Source organism: Gadus chalcogrammus, chromosome 17, assembly GCF_026213295.1.
Source record: "Gadus chalcogrammus isolate NIFS_2021 chromosome 17, NIFS_Gcha_1.0, whole genome shotgun sequence".
Classification (NCBI taxonomy): domain Eukaryota; kingdom Metazoa; phylum Chordata; class Actinopteri; order Gadiformes; family Gadidae; genus Gadus; species Gadus chalcogrammus.
In genome coordinates this window covers 12,940,181-12,951,955 of record NC_079428.1, presented here as the reverse complement: position 1 = coordinate 12,951,955, position 11,775 = coordinate 12,940,181, and the positions used below count along the sequence as shown (strand labels likewise).

At 48.7% G+C, this 11,775-nt stretch overlaps 2 protein-coding genes across 3 annotated transcripts; both read left to right on the top strand.

Moving 5' to 3' along the window:
- Nucleotides 1-1,479: 1,479 nt before the first annotated feature.
- LOC130370508 (uncharacterized) lies at nt 1,480-5,127 on the top strand. Its single transcript, XM_056576252.1, has 11 exons — nt 1,480-1,497; nt 1,640-1,704; nt 1,802-1,891; nt 2,042-2,166; nt 2,274-2,417; nt 2,768-2,815; nt 3,029-3,220; nt 3,561-3,657; nt 4,162-4,379; nt 5,013-5,074; nt 5,106-5,127. The coding sequence occupies exons 2-11, from the start codon at nt 1,641-1,643 to the stop codon at nt 5,125-5,127; spliced, it is 1,062 nt and encodes a 353-aa protein (XP_056432227.1). The 5' UTR covers nt 1,480-1,497; nt 1,640.
- Nucleotides 5,086-10,833, top strand: LOC130370261 (uncharacterized). 2 transcript variants are annotated; one of them, XM_056575973.1, is made up of 9 exons: nt 5,086-5,166; nt 6,430-6,656; nt 6,966-7,086; nt 7,743-7,963; nt 8,677-8,794; nt 9,210-9,352; nt 9,572-9,672; nt 10,110-10,235; nt 10,678-10,833. In XM_056575973.1, exons 1-8 carry the CDS (start codon nt 5,139-5,141, stop codon nt 10,174-10,176), a joined length of 1,026 nt encoding a protein of 341 aa, XP_056431948.1. In that variant the 5' UTR covers nt 5,086-5,138; the 3' UTR covers nt 10,177-10,235; nt 10,678-10,833. The 2 variants fall into 2 exon arrangements, with proteins under 2 accessions (XP_056431948.1, XP_056431947.1); XM_056575972.1 differs by having other exon boundaries at nt 9,210-9,379.
- Nucleotides 10,834-11,775: the final 942 nt, after the last annotated feature.

The following is an 11,775-nucleotide window of genomic DNA, read 5'->3' as shown; positions in this document are numbered from 1 at the left end:
ACACATGTGATTCTAATAATATACCCTTTCGGTGTGTCAGTCGTGATTAGCGATCTTTAACAGTTTTGTATACGTGTCAAGGAAACAGTGTGATGCTCACATGCTGTGCGCCGTTGCTAATGACACAAAGTGACTCAAATGTTAATGAGGCGGTATGTGTGTGTGTGTGTGTGTGTGTGTGTGTGTGTGTGTGTGTGTGTGTGTGTGTGTGTGTGTGTGTGTGTGTGTGTGTGTGTGTGTGTGTGTGTGTGTGTGTGTGCAGTTATGTTTGTTTGCGTGTATGTGGGCATGTCTGTGTGTGTGTGTGTGTGTGTGTGTGTGTGTGTGTGTGTGTGTGTGTGTGTGTGTGTGTGTTTGAGTGTGCAAGTGGGTGTTTGTTTGTGTGTGTATTTGATGGTGCACGTGCGTGTGCGTGCATACGTGTGTGTGTTTGTGTGTAGGACCCCCGCCAAACAGTTGGCCCATTCCAACAGTGGGGGAGTGTAAGTGAAAGGAATGACTCCCACACCTGTCGGCTGAAAATAAAGACAAAGGAAGTGTTTAAGGTATTAAAAAAGGTTATACATTTCCCAAAGCAAATCCTAAGTGTGTGTGTGTGTGTGTGTGTGTGTGTGTGTGTGTGTGTGTGTGTGTGTGTGTGTGTGTGTGTGTGTGTGTGTGTGTCTTTGTGTGTGTTATACAACATAAAACAACACGTATTGTTATAGGTAATTCGTAACTTTCAAATGACCTTACCATAGCCTTCTCCTATGTACCATTAATTATGATTATAATACATTATTATCGGTGCCGTTTTCATATTTTGCAGATTGGATCCTCTATTACTCATCTGAGTCCCGATGAACCTCTAGTGACTTGGTAACATTTACCACGCAGAAGATAATGTCATTGCGACTGGCCCCCCGCTGTGGTCCAGCCCCCCACCGGGCAGGAAGGAGGGGGCGCAAATCACTGCCATTATGTTGCAATTTGTATGGATATGTAATCACCTTTGAGTTTATAACATTTAAATCTTATACCTGGAAAACAAGCCTGTTTGAAATTGAAATTTCTAATTTCAAGTTGTATGATTTCACAAACACGATTTCAAATATTCTCTGAGTCAGATACACAATGTCAAGTTGGACAAGCTGTCCTTGTCTTCAAAGTGCAATATTTCTAATGTTATGAATTCAAAGGTGTTTATATTTACCGATTCAAAATTCAGCAGCTTTTAAAATTCAAACATTTGGCAGTCACTTGCTTCCATAATCGAGGAAAGAAGGGAAGCAAGGAATGTGAAAGTTATAATGACCAATAAGGATTTTGATTGTAAAACTGATACTTATTTATACGAATTGAATGCTTCCATAGGACTCGCATTAAAAAATTTACTTTAATTACGATTCAAAGTGTAGCGGGCTCTCATTGGTCTACTGCGAGCATGCTCCCTATAAAGAACTCCAATCAGGTGCGGATTTCAAGTCATAAATGCATCTGGCGAGTAAATAACACAAGGTATCCATGTAAACAAATCCTACAGGCCACGTCGTAAAAACATAGTGTCGAATAAATATGTATTTATTTTTTATACAATTACACATTTATTTCGAGATCCTCCGTAGGTTCTCCTACTGATTACTCCGCGTCTTTAATGTAGGATGACTTGGAAATGTTTCCCCTTGCTCCTCCTCGCAGTGTGCTTGGAGACATCGGTCCTGGCAGGTAACATATAGCTCATTCTCCACTATCACTTAGTTTAGATCAGACTGTGAAGGGCTTTACGCACATTGTTCTCAAAAAATTTTTCTCGAATGATTAGGGGACTTTTGGACGCATTGCCACGAACGTCACTTCTGGGTTACAATAAAGTCAACCTTCCTCGCTGAGAAGTTCGGTTTCAATTTTGAAGGTAACACTGATGTTTAACAAATCATTCAATTTATAAAACGAATGATGTTTATGTAGCATATATCCCTTATTGTTTTGATCGTGTTAAATTTGTTTGATTAGTTATTAAACGATGCATTACCTTTCCGTTAACATGCATTACATTAACCAGACCGGAGTGTGGTCCACATCCCATCCGCTCGAGAGGCGGCCAAATGCGGCTACACGGCCTTCCTGAACCACCGTGGCGACCTGGTGTTCCGGGCATCCTTTCTTGCCTGCAACGTCCTAAGTCAGGTTGAACGTACACATGTTATCAATTTGATGCAATTTTGGCATCATCCCTTTCACATACGTGTTCTCCCCCCCCCCCCCCTACATATTAATGATTTCCTCTGTTGCAGAATGACACAGAGTACAGTTTGAATATGTGGTTTTGGAATCGCTGGGCCAACGGGACTGCCACAGCTTTTCCATTCCGCCTATACTGCGCCCTCCAGTGGCCGTGGGGCGCCAGGGAGATAGTGTGTGAGGAGAACTACATGGAGGTGAATACACAGCCCTCTTGTTTCGAGTTATCTATTATTATTGGATGGCTTTAAAAAAGATGGTGGGTGATTGCTACAGGGACAGATTGTTGCTTGGCTTAACCAACTGTACAACAGCAACATTTTTAAGGGACAATGACTTTGCCAGTTTAAAAACAAATAGGGTCATTTACAATGTAAGCCTTCCTCTTGAGAAAGACACCACACTACAAAACACTTTTTTTGTGTAATTATTGAAATGACAGTAGAGATTAGAGAATTGTCATTTTCAATTGATATTGCCAGCGATTTTAAGTCTGTCTGTGTCTGTGTCTGTGTCTGTGTCTGTGTCTGTGTCTGTCTCTTGTCAGGTGTCTGTCCAACTCCCCGTGCTTCATGCTTCCTTCAAAGCTCAGCCGGTGAGCTACTGGCCATTCAAACCCATACTAATATATATTTATTTATTTATTTATTTGCAAGTATAAAAATAACAACAAATGTAAATGTATTGAGTTGGGGTTGCATTGGCAACAGAAGAGCCACAAGCACCCTCCAAGTAGCTATTTTACCGTTAAAAAAACAACAAATAGGATTTCCCTTGACACAACCGTCCACCGGTCTCTTCTGAGCAGGACAATACGGTGTTGGAGACGGGGGTCCGGATACACCGGCAGTCCGCAACAGGGGAGGACGAAGGGGAGGCCAGCCTAGAGCCCGTCATGTCATGGAGGGAGGCCTCCGACCTGGGCTACCTCGTCTCCCACGCCGGGCCCCGGCTGCTGCTCCGCGCGGCGTACTCCTCTCCTCTGTCGTACACCGTCAAGGTGCAATGCACGGTGTCGCCAGCAGAGAGTTTCGCTGTTTTTAAGTAGTATTTCAATGCTAAATGGTTGGATTTAAATGGTATTGGCGGCAGTCGCTATTGTCTTTCGTTTCTCTTGGTTGGAGAGAAGTTGTGGTAAAAAAAAATAACAACAAAGTGTCATTAAATCCAAATGGTGGAGTGGATAATGTATTTTTCAGTGATCCTAGAAAATGGTTATTATTAATTAACTTATTATTATTTACTGGGAGAGATTTGGAGGACCCTGGGATGTTGGTATTTAATATCATGCACCTTAAATTGACGTTTTACCCTCGTGGTTTTGTTCCCTGGTGTTTTAGGAGCAGGGATTGGACATGGAGGTGATGAGCGCCTCCATCCTCCTCTCAGTCCAGGGGGTCCCGATGGCCGTCAGCACCGTCGCCGCCTGCAACAAGAGTGAGGTTCACTCAAATTAGAACTTTTAAATGTGAAATGATCTGATAATAAATATATAAATGATAAAGGATAAAAGTATAACAATTTAATCGATAAAAAACTTTCCCAGCAAACCATTAAAAACGATTGAAATTTTTGCATTCAAGTAATACTAACAAACGTGTCAATATTGTTTTCATCTGAAACCGTCGAGCACAGTACAGCAATTAGAAAAACTAGACACAAGCTTAACACAACCCCCCAAAGAATATAACAAATATCTGCTCAAAATGAAAGTTATATATTTCAATAAAAAAAAAAATATGCATCAATCACAAATGTTGTACGGTGATATGATCTCACAGCGCTGGCTGGAATTAAGATGTCTGTCTGTCTGTCTGTCTGTCTGTCTGTCTGTCTGTCTGTCTGTCTGTCTGTCTGTCTGTCTGTCTGTCTGTCTGTCTGTCTGTCTGTCTGTCTGTCTGTCTGTCTGTCTGTCTGTCTGTCTGTCTGTCTGTCTCTCAGACCAGGCCGTAGTGGACGGTCCTGACCTGCTGTGGGCGGACCCCCACGCCGTCCCCCAGCTGACCCGGGGCCGGCTCCGGGAGGGGCCCTCGAGGCTGGGGGTGGGGCCCCTGATGGTGAGCGCGGTCGAGGCCCAGGAGAGGGGGTACCGCGTCCGTCTGTCCGACGGGCGGCTGGAGCTCCGGGTCCCCCTCGCCTCCCCGGGGGTGGACGTCACGGTACGGAGGGACCCCCAGAGAGCACAGGGACGTCCTGAACGGGGCTTCGCAGACCCAGCAGGGGGTCCTCCCTCTTAAAGGTCCCCCATTGTACCACTAGCTGTGAGCTAGCTGACATCACAAGTGGGCGGGTCCACCTAGATGTGTGACGGAGAGATGAGCAACGTGTAGGCTCAGTGGGTAGGCTGGTAGACTGATCTATCCAGCACACATCTAGGTGGACATGCCCACTTGTGATGTCAGAAGAGGCTGATTTTCAAAACGGCTTGTAACATTTTACCACCCTCACACCTGGTGGTATAATATCTATGTCACCTTTCAGAATGGCTATACCTCTCTCGGTCTTTGCTGGGTCTTCTCTTTGTGATCCGGTTCAGAAGACTTTATGAATCTCAGCTGGGTTGGGGGTGGGGGGGGGGGGGTGGATAGTTTGTGTTACATTTTTCTCCTTGGGGAAAAATGAGGACATATAAAATGACAATGCACCCCGATAAGAGAGTGACGGAGAAGGTGAAGAACTCCCATGTTGTCTGCTTCCTCGTTTTGTTCCCTAATCAAAGCCTCTTTCGCTTCATGGACGGTCCCCTTCACAAGGGCCTCGTGCATTATGGGATGCATGGTGGTGTGTTGCAGAGCGCGGTGGTGGAGGGCCGCTACGGTCAGCGGGCGGGGCTCCAGCTGTTCTTCCTGCGCCAGTGGGGGGACGAGCGTTGGCCCCTCACCCAGCACCGATCCCTCCGGCTCCTGAGGGCCCCCTTCATGCCGCGGGCCCCTCTGCTCAGCCACAGTGAGCCCACCTGACCGCCTGAAGGCTCAGTCGTGGTTCCACTTCGACGCAGCGCGTGGGGGGGTTTACGGACCCCCGACGTCCTTGCAGACCCTCCTTGCGTCCACCGCAAAGGCGTGAAGGAAAAATTGTAACCTTGCGTCGAGGCGAGGCAGCCGCAAGGGCTGTGATTGGTCCTTGGTCATTACATTGCGTCAACGTGGAACCATAACTGAGCCTTGAGGTTTTTTTTGTGAACTTCAGCCTTCGGAAGGCTGATTTTCAAGCGGCTTGTAACGGCTAATCACACTCACACCTGGCGGCATAACTTCACCCCTCTAAGTGCATTTTTGTTGAGAGTATAGTGACCTTTTAGTCGTAAGGACCTCTTTACCCCCTCTCCTGGACAATGGTGGCATTTATTATCGAGGATCGATACAAATATATTTATTTTGAATACTACTTTAATTCATAACTTAATTCTGAGGAGAACATCAACAAACTGGAAAGAGAAATCTTTGTGACTTGGTTCTCTTGCGTCTCTCTCGCCCTCTGTCTCTCGCCCTCTCTCTCCCTCGCCCTCTGTCTCTCGCCCTTTCTCTCTCGCCCCCTCTGTCTCTCACCCTCTCTCTCTCCCTCGCCCTCTGTCTCTTGCCCTCTCTCTCTCCCTCGCCCTCTGTCTCTCGCCCTCTCTCTCTCCCTCGCCCTCTGTCTCTCGCCCTCTCTCTCACCCCTCGCCCTCTCTCTCCCTCACCCTCTGTCTCTCGCCCTTTCTCTCTCCCCCCCCTCTGTCTCTCACCCTCTCTCTCGCCCTCTCCCCCCCCTCTGTCTCTCACCCTCTTTCTCGCCCTCTCCCTCGCCCTTTGTCTCTCACCCGCTCTCTCACCCTCTGTCTCTCGCCCTCTCTCTCCCTCCTCGCCCTCTGTCTCTCGCCCTCTCTCTCTCCCCCCCCTCTGTCTCTCGCCCTCTCTCTCTCTCCCCGCCCTCTGTCTCTCGCCCTCTCTCTCTCCCCCCCCTCTGTCTCTCACCCTCTGTCTCTCGCCCTCTCTCTCTCTCCCTCGCCCTCTGTCTCTCGCCCTCTCTCTCTCCCCCCCCTCTGTCTCTCGCCCTCTCTCTCCCTCCTCGCCCTCTGTCTCTCGCCCTCTCTCTCTCCCCCCCCTCTGTCTCTCGCCCTCTCTCTCCCTCCTCGCCCTCTGTCTCTCGCCCTCTCTCTCTCCCCCCCCTCTGTCTCTCGCCCTCTCTCTCTCCCTCGCTCTCTGTCTCTCACCCTCTCTCTCTCCACAGACACGGTGGCGTCTGAGGGGGTCTTTGACGTCACCCTGGGGAGCTTCCCGTCGGACGTGTCCCTCGACCGGGTCAAAGTGCGTGGCGGCGGCGGTGGCGGCGGCGGAGGGAAGGTGCTCTGGAGCCGGACCACCGGGGGCCACGAGGTGTCTAGGGTCGACCACGGCAACGGGAGCCACTCCTACCAGCTACAGGTCCCGCTCTCGCACGCCGCCGTGATCGAAGAGGTGAGGGGGGAAGACCACACACACACACACACACACACACACACACACACACACACACACACACACACACACACACACACACACACACACACACACACACACACACACACACACACACACACACACACACACACACACGTGTATATGCTCAATAAATGCACAATCTCTCATCAAGGCCAAAGTATTTGTCCGATATCAGTTATGTCATCCATATTAGCATTTATTGGATGATAAAGTGTTTGTGCTCAAAATAACTACTCAATTCCTGCTTTAGTGTGTGTGTGTGTTTTCTCCTCCCATCCATGCCAGCATAGAGCGGCCGGCCACCGGACACGCAGCCTCACGGTGACCTTTGACCTCCGGGTTTCCCCCGGCGGTGAGGTATTCCCCTATCCCGCCACCTTGGAGAGCAGCGCTCCAGACTCCCACGGTGAGCCAGTGATTCCCACTCTCATCAACATGACATGTGAGCGCACTCTGAGGCCGACCGCTACCGCCATCGGTGGTGGTCAGTAGTGATGTGACTGGGAGGCTGATGGGAGCGCTGCAGTGCTCAACCATTTAGGCAAGGCAACTTTATTTATATCGCACTTTTCATACACGAGGCAGACTCAAAGTGCTTCACATAGAAACATTGTCATACAATAACATTTAATAATAATATAAAATAGATGAGTCAAAGAAAACGGAGGCAAAGTTACAATTTAAAAAAAACAATTCAATGTGTTTAAGATTTAGAAGAAAGCTAAAGCGGACTGCCAACCTCAAATAGTTGCCAGCCTTCAATGTATGAGGTTTTCTCTAAAGTGGCCATCACAACCCAGGGTGATTTCTGAAAGGAGCTGGCTTTGTTCGTGTGAACCGGGTAAGAGCAGCCATGTTGGCCTTTGTGAATCTACAGGACATATACGTTTGAATCAGATGGTCATTTCAGCACTAGCCCTGTAAACAAACGCATCCCATGATGTTGTTCTGGATGGATAAGACGCAGCGTATGAAACTAAAACATGAGCCGCCACTCACTGAGGAACGGTGAGGTGACGCCACCCCCTTCTCCCTATCCCACCCCCTCCGGGGGGGGGTCAGAGGGGGGCCGTCTGCGTCTGGAGGCCCGCTGCTTGGAGCGGAGCCTGCTGGTGCGGCTGCACTACGGGGCCCGGGGCCCGGACCACCTCCAGTGGGAGCTGTACCTGGGGGGCCGGCGGCTGGACATGGAGCTGGCCCGGATGGGGCGGTTCCGTCTGGAGGACCACGAGGACAGCCTCAGCGTGGAGATCCCCCTCCACGGCCCCGGGATGGTGTTCGAGGTGGGGAGCCACGGGGTCGGGGCCCCTGGGGGACGCAGCGGCACCACGGTCACGTTGTATTGTTATGATTAAAAAAAAACCTGTTCAAGCCGGTTCAGGATCCGGTACGTTTTCCTCATTTTGGAAAACCCTACGGTGTTTCCCAAATCCGTGAGGCAAATACAAACGAGGCCGAGGAAAACTGAAGCACACAATTAACATTGGACAACAATTCCTAGGGCCGCTTAACCGAGTCCTTAATTGTAGGTCGTAGTTAAAGTAAACACAAAGAAGTTTGTTTCTGCTGTTCGTCCCTCTTTTGTCATTTGTAAATTCCTACCAATCACACCTCATATTATAGGTGTGATTGGACATCATATATCTGTATACATCATATATCTATATACTTCATATATCTATATACATCATATCTGTCAAAGTCAGCTTTATTGTCAAATTCTTCACATGTACCAGCACAACAGATACAAACAAGACATTCCCTACAATAAAGTAAACCATAAAGTACACCACAGATAAAGACGTTTACTTATGAAAAGAAAATTGTGTGTGTGTGTGTGTGTGTGTGTGTGTGTGTGTGTGTGTGTGTGTGTGTGTGTGTGTGTGTGTGTGTGTGTGTGTGTGTGTGTGTGTGTGTGTGTGTGTGTGTGTGTGTGTGTGTGTGTGTGTGTGTGTGTGTGTGTGTGTGTGTGTGTGTCCCCTCCTCCCCCGTGCAGGAGGTCACCCTGGGCCGCGTGGGGGTCCGGGCCCAGCTGTCCGTGGTGGGCCTGGGGTCCCGGGAGGAGGAGGACCGGATCGTCCAGAGATGCACCTTCACTCCCGGCGAGTTACTAGGTGTGTTCCCTCAGGCTGCTGCATGTCGTTGTGGAGCAGCTACCCGCCATTACCCATGAATCTCCTCGCGGAACCTGAGTGGACGCGACAGGCCGCGTTTGTTTCCCCACACACGGTTCAACGCGGCGGCACTCTTTTACATCCCATAATGGTACAGCTATCGGCTCCCCTTTTTAAGCGTTCTTCCAAAGCAACGTCCAGGGAGTTGGGAAACATGTCGCTAAGGAGCTGGTACCGGCTAGGTCATCTTGCCTAAGACACGCGACAGGTGGTCTCTCCCTCTCCGGTCCCTCTCTGTATGTCAGCGACTACAGGGAGGAGCTATCATGTTTGAGTGGTGTTGTCAGTGCGAAACAATGCATGTGACTGCCCAATCACGACCACTGCTGATTGTTTGTGGGTGGGGCTTTGACAGCGTGCCTGCCGGAGGGACGGGTGGTGGCGGTGGTGGACACCACCCACAGCGCCCCCCCCGTGCAGCCCAACCGCACCACCCTGTTGGATCCCAGCTGCGTCCCCATGGAAACGGACAGCGCGCGGGCACTGTTCGTCTTTGACGTAGGGGCCTGTGGCACGACGCTGACGGTGTGTGTGTGTGTGTGTGTGTGTGTGTGTGTGTGTGTGTGTGTGTGTGTGTGTGTGTGTGTGTGTGTGTGTGTGTGTGTGTGTGTGTGTGTGTGTGTGTGTGTGTGTGTGTGTGTGTGTGTGTGTGTGAGAGAGATATCATCTATGATTTATTGATTGATTATGCCTTTATATTGCTTTGTTTACTCCCAGACTGAAGGTGATCTGCTCATTTATGAGAACCAGGTTAGAAATCATCAGGAGTTTCTTCCTCTGGTTGGGGACCCGGTGATACAGAGAGATACTCCGTACAGGTGGGTACACCCACCACGGAGCACACATGTAGCTCCTCCTCCTCCTCCTCCTCCTCCTCTTCTTCTTCTTCTTTTTATTTGGGATGGGTATTCAACAAACTGTGAACAGAATGTCTGTATATCCCTTCCCTCCACCAACTAAAACACATGCATACATATATGCATACTCTGTATAAAGAAATAATAAAAAATCCTACTCAAGAAAAAAATCCTACGTAAGAATAAGACGAAGTTTTAAATCAAAAATACAATTTTTAAATCAGAACATCATTGCATTATCATTGTTGAAAACCTTCAGAATATTCTTCCAAGCAACAGATCAACGGTTCTGATCCTCCTCCTCTTCCTCCTCCTCCTCTTTTCGTTGCTCTGTAACATGTGCAATGACAATAAAGTACTATCTATCTCCTCCTCCTCCTCCTCTCTGACGGTGCCAGGCTGACCCTCCAGTGTCGCTACCCGGCCAGCGACTCCAGGAACCTCTTTTCGTCCCCGCACGTGTAGCCCAACTCTGGGCCTGAGCTCCTCACTTCACAGCAGGGACGGCCTCCAGCCACGGCCAAGTATGTAGCAAATCAATTCGATGAAAATAGGATTAGTAACTCGGGTAGTAGAAGGAACGGGGCGCACTTTGAGGTAAGACGAGCGCGAGAGCTAAGAGGGAAGGGGCCAGTCGAACTGATGGTTAAGAGGGTTGAGAGGGTTTCAACGTTCATTCTTCCCGTTGCACACTCTCTATAGTAGATGTAATGGCCTCATGTGTAGCATTGACTGACTAGATGACTTGGAGAGTAAGTAGACTTCCAGAGACTTCGCTTTATCTCTAGTATAGACTTTAGCGACTTGACGGACCTTCGGCTTACTGTTGTGCATGCCCGCTGCATACAATGGGACTGACTACCCTGATATCCCTCCATCTGCACATTACTACATGTGTTGCTATGGAGAATGCGGTGCCGACGTCAGCCATGTTGCAAGGCTCTGATTCTGTCCCCTTCTCGCCAGGTTATGACCAGACACTCGTGGCTATCCTGGAGACGGACTGATTCTCTACCTTGGAATGCAGACATTTATAAGTGAATCCCTGCGTCGAATGTTGATGTGTTCTTTTTTTATCCAATGGCACCTTCTCTGCAAATATACCTATCAATAAACTCTCTGATTAGCAAATGCTTTTCTTTAATGCTATGGTATGCAACTTGGAGAATCCAGCCATAGTGAAATAGACTTGAAAAGTATCCAACTGAAAAGATCCCACCACTCCCGTCAATAACAACAAGATGAAATGGAGAAATAAGCTTGCATTGCATTTTTTCTCGCCCTTGTGGGGGCCTGGGTAAAGGGGGGGGGGGGGGGGGGGTCATAAATATTTGGCCTGTTAAGCCCTTTGAGACTGTAATGGTGATTAAGGGCTATACAAATTGAATTTAATTAATAATGAAATCACAAATGTTGGCATAATATATGGAATGTATATTTTCTAAAGGGTTATTTAACAGGTTTATGACAATCATCCCGATAGATGAATTATAAATACCAGGGTGTTTCCAGGGTCAATCAATCGATGGACCCAGCCCAGTCAGACACCCTGTAAGATGTTAAGAAGTGGAGTGGATAGAGCTGTTTGCTAAAGCTCCGAAGCCATGGGTTCGAGTCCAGCTGATAATGTAATTTCTACATGTGAATTTGTAAAGCCAAGTATGAGGTCTGAATAGTTTCTAGTCGGTGTCTCGGTGGTGCAGCGGTAAGAGTGTTGGCTATCACTCTGTAGACTCAGGTTCGAGTCCCCGCTCACACAGCCACCAAGAAGGGGGTACCCCCAATAGGGGCCCCAACGTGTCTGCAGAACTAAAAGGGTCTTGAAACTTTTTTGTACGCTATGTGACTTGTGCGATAGTCTCCCCCTCCCTTTAAAATAAATATATCCTTTGATTTTTATGGTAGGAAACAACGCCAGAAACCATGTCCCTCAGTGCTGTTCACCGCTTTGGTAATGTTTCTCCACGTTGACCAACCTGGGTGGTCCTTGAACACAGAACCTCAATACTGTTAGTCGAGAGCTATCCACTGCGCCACAGAGCCGGAGGTGAAACCAAGTTCTGA

Bases quoted from the DNA above. Each gene is read 5' to 3' on its own strand.
- LOC130370508 (XM_056576252.1), top strand. From the start codon at position 1,641: ATGACTTGGAAATGTTTCCCCTTGCTCCTCCTCGCAGTGTGCTTGGAG. The intron at 1,892-2,041 runs GTAACACTGATG...TACATTAACCAG, and splicing joins GTTCGGTTTCAATTTTGAAG to ACCGGAGTGTGGTCCACATC. The intron at 3,221-3,560 runs GTGCAATGCACG...CTGGTGTTTTAG, and splicing joins CTCTGTCGTACACCGTCAAG to GAGCAGGGATTGGACATGGA.
- LOC130370261 (XM_056575972.1), top strand. From the start codon at position 5,139: ATGCCGCGGGCCCCTCTGCTCAGCCACA. The intron at 7,964-8,676 runs GTGGGGAGCCAC...TCCCCCGTGCAG, and splicing joins GCCCCGGGATGGTGTTCGAG to GAGGTCACCCTGGGCCGCGT. The intron at 8,795-9,209 runs GTGTGTTCCCTC...GGGCTTTGACAG, and splicing joins CACTCCCGGCGAGTTACTAG to CGTGCCTGCCGGAGGGACGG.